General features: G+C 44.3%; 1 protein-coding gene across 1 annotated transcript; it reads left to right on the top strand.

The window, feature by feature from the left end:
- Positions 1-653: 653 nt before the first annotated feature.
- Positions 654-6,030, top strand: NFKBIA (NFKB inhibitor alpha). The gene is made up of 6 exons (XM_060759195.2): positions 654-962; positions 1,764-1,872; positions 3,135-3,342; positions 4,307-4,395; positions 4,509-4,769; positions 5,449-6,030. Exons 1-6 carry the CDS (start codon positions 745-747, stop codon positions 5,494-5,496), a joined length of 933 nt encoding a protein of 310 aa, XP_060615178.2. The 5' UTR covers positions 654-744; the 3' UTR covers positions 5,497-6,030.
- The last annotated feature ends 2,683 nt before the right edge of the window (positions 6,031-8,713 follow it).

Genomic DNA, 8,713 nt, shown 5'->3' with positions numbered 1-8,713 from the left:
CAGTGGAACTCTCTGCCCTGGAGTGTAGTGGAGGCTCCTTCTTTGGAAGCTTTTAAACAGAGGCTGGATGGCCATCTGTCAGGGGTGATTTGAATGCAACATTCCTACCTCTTGGCAGGAGGTTGGACTGGATGGCCCATGAGGTCTCTTCCAACTCTATGATTCTATGAAAGGACATTTAACCAACTACCAAGCTTGCAAACTTTGTGTTTTGTTTGTTTGTTAAAAAATGCAATGCAACTGTTTGGTCTGCCCCTGACGCGATAAATAAATACCCAATAATAATAATAATAATAATAATAATAATGCCACCCCATCCCCTTCCTTTTGTGGGTGTCCCTACGAAAATAACATGCCACCCAAGGCCAGATTAGTTTACTAGAGGGGGGAAAAACAGATAGGGAGGAAAATCCCAAGAAGGAATGGTTGGGCCTTGTTTTGTCTTTCTTCTCAAGGGGCAAAGATTGAGACAAGGGGGGGGGGGCAGTTGGGGTGGCTTCTCCTGAGTCACATAACAAGCCGTGGAGAAGAGAAGTACTTTCCCTGGTGTGGAAAAAAAAGCACCAAGTTTCCGAGGGAATTCCTCTCTGGCTGGCTGGGCTGGGAAATTCCCGCCGCCAGGCTCCTCCCCGCCGAGAAATCCCCTTCCAGGCGAGGCGCTATAGGCCCGAGCCAGCCCCGCCCGCCCGCCTTTCTCTCTCGCTTCTCCTCCTTCAGGCACATTTCTCTCCTCTCCTCCTCGACATGCTCAGCCCTGCTGTGGATCTCTTCGCCATGGAGGCCCCGAAGAAGGAGCGCCAGCTGGACCAGGACCGCCATGACAGCGGCCTGGACTCTATGAAGGATGAGGAGTATGAAGATCTGGTTCGGGAGCTGGAAGGCATCCGTTTGCAGCCGGTTCTCCCCGACGTGGCGGCTCCTCAGGCGGCTTGGAAGCAGCAAGTGACCGAAGATGGAGACACGTAAGTCCTCAGGGAAGAAAGGAAGGGGTTTCTGCAAAGTTGGGCCTTGGAGGTGTTTTGGACTACAACTCCCAGCATGCCTCACGGCCTCAGGCCCTTTCCTTTTGCCCCTCCGCCGTTTAAGCGGCGGAGGGGCAAAAGGAAAGGGCCTGAGGCCGTGAGGCATGCTGGGAGTTGTAGTCCAAAAACCTCCAAGGCCCAAGTTGGCCCATACCTGATCTACTTTGCCCAAACTTGAGTTCCCCACTTTCTGTTCATTCTTTCCTTCCTCCTCCTTTGTTTTTTCCCCTTTCCTCCTCCAGTTACATAAAAATCCTGGGGAATTTTTTTCTTTTTGCAAGGCTGGGTTTTTCCAGCCTTCCATTCTTCCTTTTGGGCGGGGCTTCAGGGAGGGGTGGGCGTGGCTTATTGTCCTCGAGGCGCCCGCCTGGAAAGTCCCTGGCCGCGCGCCAGGGACACCGCGCTCTCTCACACTGCTTCCTCCTCTCCTTTCGGAAAACACCCGGATGCACGCTCAGGCGCATGCGCGAGCCTTGGAAACTCCAAGCTTTCAACATCTGGTCCTGACATGTGGGATGTCTATGTGCTTCCTTTCCTTTGACAAAGCTGATCTCAGGGATTATTTTAAAAACACTTAGGGAATTTGGGTATGTGGTATGTTTGGGGAGGTTTTACTTATTTTTCTCTATTTTACCTATTTTCCTATTTTCACTCTTTTATTATTATTCTGAAATTGTTGCTAATAAAAATGATTTTTTTTTAAAATTAATGTTTTTTTTCTCTCTTTCTGTACATTTGCAGATTTCTCCATCTGGCAATTATTCACGAGGAAAAGTCCCTGAGTTTGGAAATCATTCGCCAAGCGGAACGAGACACGGCTTTCCTGAATTTCCAGAATAACCTCAATCAGGTACTTTAAGAGAGTTGGAAGAGATGTTGTGGGCCATCCAATCCAACCCCATGGGAAATCGCATTCGAAGCACCCCCGACAGATGGCCATCCAGCCTCTGCTTAAAAGCCTCCCAAAGAAGGAACCTCCACCACACTCCAGGGCAGAGAGTTCCACCGCTGAACAGCTTTCATAGTCAGGAAGTCTTTCCTCATGTTCAAGTGGAATCTCCTTTCTTGTAGTTTGAAGTCATTGTTCCGCGGGCAGGAGAAAACAAGGCTGCTCCCTATGATTTCCCCTTCACATATTTATACATGACCCTCAATATGTCTCCTCTCAGCCTTCTCTTCTGTAGGCTAAATATTCCCCGCTCTTAAGCCACTCCTCATAGGGCTAGTTCTCCAGACCCTTGATCATTTTAGTCCCCCTCCTCTGGACGCCTTCCAGCTTGTCCCCATCTCCCTTCAATTGGGGTGCCCAAAATTGGACACAATATTCCAGATGTGGTCTGACCAAGGCAGAATAGAGGGTCAGGAAAGAATGCTTCTGTAACATGGCCATACAGGCTGGAAACCTCACAGCAAACCAGATCTTGAACTGTTATCCCCAAAGTAAACAAACAAAAAAAAAGAATTGGTAGTAGGGGACATCATCCATTAAGTTGCCCATTTGGATTCATCTACACCAGGCACCCTCCAGCTGTTTGGACCTCCAACATGCAGTAGCCCTATCCGGCTTGTTCAATGGTCAGGGTCCCCAGATGTTTTTGGCCTTCAAGTCCTAACAGCTTGTAAAGTGGCTGGGATTTCTGGGAGTTGTAGGCCATAAATATCTGGGGACTACAGGTTGAGAATCACTGCCCTAGGCTCGTGGGAAGAGCCCGCTATTCAGAGACGAATCCCAGACACTTGGGGCCCTTCCAGGCAGGCCCTATATCCTAGGATCCGATCCCAGGTTTTTTGCTTTAAACTGGATTATATGACTCCTCACCAAATAATCTGTGATAAACAGAAAACCTGGGATCAGATCCTTGGATATAGGGCCTGGCTGGAAGGGACCTCAGACTTCAACTTGGGGATGGTTCATTACAAAATTAATGCAGCTTGATACCACTTTAATTGCTGTAGCTCAGTGCTATGGAATTGTGGGAGTTGCAGTTTTGCAAGGTCTTTGCAAACAATCATGCATATCTAACCACTTCCTCATTAGAAATGGTGCTTGAAGTGAGGGTTTGAAGTCTAGTAGAATTCCTTTGCTTATCAGGCCATTCTTTGCCCTTGCAGACTCCACTCCACTTGGCTGTGATCACGGACCAGCCAGAGATCGCGGAGACTCTCCTGAAAGTCGGATGTGACCCAGAGATCAGAGATTTCCGAGGAAACACTCCTCTGCACATTGCTTGTGAGCGGGGCTCTCTCAGCAGCGTCGGTGTCCTCACACAGTATTGTCAGAAGCAAGTCTGCTCCCTCCTACAGTCATCCAACTACAATGGTAAGCTCATATCTGATATACCACTGACGTCAACTTGCCCAGTCATTGCACACTTCGACCTCTGGCATCATAGTTTTGCCCAATGAATAAGTGACTTTCTTGGCTAGCTCTCAATAAAGATTACTGGGGCAAGTGTCACGTAGTTAAGAGAAGGCATGCAGGGTTTTTCCCCCTGATCCATTCATAGCAAGTTTTCCCAGGCGTTTTGGAGTACAGCTTCTACAGCAAGCATGGGCAAACCAGCTGTTAGGAATTGTGGGAGTTGAAGTCCAAAACACCCAGAGAGCCAAAGTTTGCCCACACGTATTCTGTAGTATGGTAATTTAGCTGTATAATTGAGACTTATGAAAGCTGGAAGTTCAAGGCATCTTCTTCCTCGCATTCATATACAAGTATGGATCCAATATCCATAGTTTCACTTGCCCAGGCTCCAGAAAATAGCCTCACTGTACCCCAAGGTGTTTGTGGGTCCTCCAGTTTCCAAGTATCGTCAAAACATTAGGTTCACTATTATCCACTGTTTCAGAAATCCTCAGAGGATCTTGGACATTTAGAATTACTTGTTTTTGGGGGGTAAACAGTATATTATTGTGTGTAAGTGTGTGTGTGTGTGTATGAATATGAATGAATATGAGAGAGCTTTATTTCTATCCCAACTTTCTCCCCATGGGGACTCAATAACATGACACAACCCAATATTTGTGTCATGAATATAAGTTAAGATACAATAAAAATACTCATGCAATTAAACTAAATTTACATTTAAAACTCAATAACTATGCCAACCCCCCCCCCCACCTTTTTAAGCAGTTAAAAAGTGAAGATTAATTTTAGAAACCACATAAATGTGAAATAATTTGAATTAATCTTTTGATTTGAAAATTATAGCTAGTGGATTAGAATGATTTTACATTGCATAGCACATACTGCATATGTTAATTTCCTCTCTTTTTCCACTTCACAGGCCACACTTGCCTCCACTTGGCTTCTATTCAAGGTTATCTGGCCATTGTGGAATACCTCTTGTCTTTGGGAGCAGATGTCAACGCTCAGGTGGGTGTCTGTACTTGGAAATACATAAGCAGCTCTTAATTACACGATTTAAGAAAGGAAAAAAAGTATTCGCCAACGTATTTAATTTTTTTCTGTTCATTTTCTTAATTCAGGAACCATGCAATGGTAGGACTGCCTTGCATTTGGCTGTTGATCTTCAGAACCAAGACCTGGTGACGCTCCTTTTGAACCACGGAGCAGATGTGAACAGAGTCACCTACCAGGGCTACTCTCCTTACCAGCTCACTTGGGGAAGGAGCAACTCTTCCATACAGGAAAAGCTGAGGCAGTTTACCACATTGGACTTGCAGATGCTGCCAGAAAGTGAAGATGAAGAGAGCTGCGAATCAGACTCAGAGTTCACAGAAGATGAAGTAAGTTTTTTTTTTAATTTTAGCACATGTGAAGTAGTTATAAACTTTGAATATGGAGAGAGTATTATTGGTTCATGACTTGCTAGTTAACAGTTTGCAGAGTTTGAGGTTGTGCTTCCTGGCAAGATTAGCTCCCCACATCACTTGTGTCTATAGAAATTATTATTAATATTATTATTGTATTGTCGAAGGGTTTCATGGCCGGAATCACTGGGTTTTTGCGAGCTTTCCAGGCTGTATGGCCTTATTCCAGAAGCATTCCCTCTTGACGTTTCACCTACATCTATGGCAGGCATCCTCAGAAGTTGAGAGGTGCCTCTGAGGATGTCTACCATAGATGCAGGCGAAATATCAGGACAGAATGCTTCTGAAACATGGCCATACAGCCTCGAAAACTCACAACAACCCATTATTATTATTATTATTATTAATGCTCCACTTTTCTCTCTAAAAAACTCAAAGCAGCTTAGAGTAAAACATATACAATACAGTAAAACCCAAAAGTATACAAACATTAAAATAGAACTAAATATTAACAATATGCATTAATAATATTTGGTTAATGTTCTTGTGTTTATGCAGCAAAACATAACAATGTTGGTATGAATAACGAGAAATACGGAAACAATTCCTTTAGAGTCTTCTGCTAACCTGGTTTGTTTTCTTTTCCCTTGTCCAGCTTCTGTATGACGACTGTGTTATCGGTGGACGGCATGTGCCTTGCTGAATGTGGAAGCTTGCAGAAAGAACAAGTGGACAAAATGAACAATTACAAAACTGCACTGCACTGCGCTCTGTTAAAGCGGCAGGTGCTACACAGAGTCCAACACACTGTTTGGGCATGAATGAGTTTGGGTTGTCACACACCGGAAGATGTCAAGGCCCTTTGAACGTAGGAGTGGATTGTCCAAATAACGAAGCAGAAGACGAGAACTGGAAGGCGTGCTGCTGTAGGCACTGCATGAGCTGAAAAGGGGGCTGCTCAGATCCACCATCCATTGTGTTCTTTTGGAAGGCATTCCATATATTTCTGGCCCATCCTCTTTTCCAAGGACTGAATTTAGGAGCTCAGTGCCGAACAGTAGATAGGCACATTGCAGCCCCAGTGGACGGCTGCTTGTACATCCACAAGGAGAATGTCAGAAAACACAGGGACTATATTGCAAGCTCTTGTGCTTGGCAATGTGTATATGCTGTATATTTTGTGAATAATTTTTGTTACTTGATAAATGTATATTTATTAAAAAAACGTATTAAGAAATGAATTTGACTGGTCGAATTTTTACATCCTGAGGAAGAAAATCATTTTCTTTAATGCCAGCTGAAATCAAGCATCTGAAACTATTATAAATTCAGTTTACATGACCTTTCACAAAAGAAAAACAACACTATCCCACTGATAGTAGGCTGTTAGGAATTGTGGGAGTTGAAGTCCAAAACACCTGAAGGGCCCAAGTTTGCCCATGCCTGATTTAGGCCCTGAATTAGCCATGGCAAGGGGCTGGGAATGCAGGAAACCAGATCAAATGACTGGCCATTTTAAGATTGTACCCTTATCTCTCTATTGCCAGTTTGCCTCAGTTGAACTAACAACCCTTGTGGTTTGTCATGCACTAAGAGCATGTTCCCCCAAAATTAAACCCTTTGATTCTCTATGGGAGAAAGAAATACTTTGGAAATACTTAAGATATTAATTGGAGAAATACTTCAATTAACATTTTAATATGCAACTTTTCCTGGCTTATATATTTTTTAAAAACCAACCTACTTATGCTCTTCGTAGATGTTAGAAGCTTCTAGTTTTGTTTTTTGGGGGTTTTTTTTTCATGTCAGGAGTTGCTTCTGGTGTGAAAATTGGCTGTCTGCAAGGACGTTGCCCAGGGACGCCAGGGTGTTTTACCATCCTGTAGGAGGCTTCTCTCATGTCCCTGCATGAGAAGTTGGAGCTGACAGATGGAAGCTCAACCCGCTTCCCGGATTTGGACCACCGACCTTTCGGTCAGCAGCCCTGCCAGGACAAGGGTTTAACCCATTGCTCCACTGGGAGCTTCTAGTCTAATGTACTCTTGTTTATTTGCCATGTTATTGCTGCCCCATATTGTCATTTTAGTGTCTCACAAAACAAATGCAGCATCACAATGCTTTGGGTTAGATGAGGCCTGCCCATGGGCCACATGAGGCCCTCCTATCCAATTCATTTCCCTCACTTGTGAGAGAGAAATTTGGCTATGCTGCTCTTCCTTTTTCTTTGCCTCTGGGTTGTCTTGTCATTTACTTCTCCGGCTCCAAATCTTCCTTCTTTTCTCTCACTTGTGAAAGAAAACAGCTTCACAATGAAGCTGTTGTACGGTCTTCATGCTGAAGCTAGTTTTCTCCCTCACAAGTGAGGGAAATGAACATGAGGAGATGGGCAGAGGCAACCCAAAGAGAAAGGAAGAGCAGTGGAGGTGAGACCTGATGTACTTCTTTCCCTTGGAAAAGAACTGTAACTCACCACCAGGCTGAGGAGAGGTGAGGAAACCAAAACTACTACGCTTTGCTGCTTCTTCTGAGGCAGTGGTTCTCAGCCTGTGGGTCCCCAGATGTTTTGGCCTTCAACTCCCAGAAATCCTAACAGCTGGTAAACTGGCTGAGATTTCTGAGAGTTGTAGGCCAAAACACCTGGGGATCCACAGGTTGAGAACCACTGGGGAGGGCCCTCGCAAACCCCAAGTGAAGTGCTAAATGCCTATCTGTGTCTATTTCAATTTCAGTCCTTTAATACTGCCAAGTTGTGCAGGCCTGGGATAGACCCATTTTGTCATTAGAGCAAATCCTGAGTCAAAATTGAAATGTTGAGAGAACAGATTTCCTTCTCCAGCCCATCCTGTTCCCCACTGTACTGGAGAATCCCTTAATTCCCAGGAAGATCATACTTTTCCCATTCCATTATACCACAATTCTTCTTGGATCAGAAATGTCTTATATATAGAAGGCCTTTTCCATCCATGATTGAATGTTCTAAATAAAAATATTTTTAAGTATAATTGAGAATTCCAGACACATTTTAAAAGCCACGACAGGTAAGAGTCTGCCAAAATTAAATGACAAATAGCATCATATGAAGTTCTGAGCAAGGTTTTCATAATAGATGATCAAAAGGACCTATTCCTAGCAATTAATTTGGAGCAGGTTTTGTAAAGAATATTTTAAGGTTCAGTTTGGATCCATAAAGAAGAAGGGAGCTTTTGGGAGGAAGTGCATTCCCGACAGCACCCTCGACAGCTATTCGTATTTTACTTCATTGTCTCCAACTTGTCTGGTCAGCAGTCAAACAGTTTCAAATGGTTTCCTGCCATTTCTACTCATTGGCAATTTGCCTTCTGGAACAATAGGATGTGTTAGGTTCTTGTGGGTTTTTTCGGGCTATAGAGCCATGCTCTAGAGGCATTTCTCCTGACGTTTCGCCTGCATCTATGGCAAGCATCCTCAGTACCTCAGTACCTTTGAGGATGCTTGCCATAGATGCAGGCGAAACGTCAGGAGAAATGCCTCTAGAACATGGCTCTATAGCCCGAAAAAACCCACAAGAACCTAGTGATTCCAGCCATGAAAGCCTTCGACAATAAATAGGATGTGTTGGTTTTATCTTTTGAGAGGGTTCTCTTTTTGGTTCACATACCAAATCAAATGCTTGGTCATGGTACAGTTCCTCCCAAACCTCCAAAGTATGCTCTGTCCCATAGCAGGAAAAGGATGGTTGTGGTCCATGAAGCCACCTGAAAAACCCTCAAAACACCTCAAAATATATTTTAGCACAATTTGGCAAGATTTTGGCACAATTTGGAGAGATCCAAGTGCCTGTAGTACTTGGCTTCTTGCCACAAAAGAAGCACCAATGTGTGTGGTCTCATGGGGATGAAAATGGGCTAACACGCTTGAGGCATTTGCTCATTACTACTCTG

Source organism: Anolis sagrei, chromosome 1 (genome assembly GCF_037176765.1).
Source record: "Anolis sagrei isolate rAnoSag1 chromosome 1, rAnoSag1.mat, whole genome shotgun sequence".
NCBI classification, from domain to species: Eukaryota; Metazoa; Chordata; class Lepidosauria; order Squamata; family Dactyloidae; genus Anolis; species Anolis sagrei.
The sequence above is the reverse complement of the archived record's forward strand: the minus strand, read 5'-3'. Positions and strand labels throughout refer to the sequence as shown.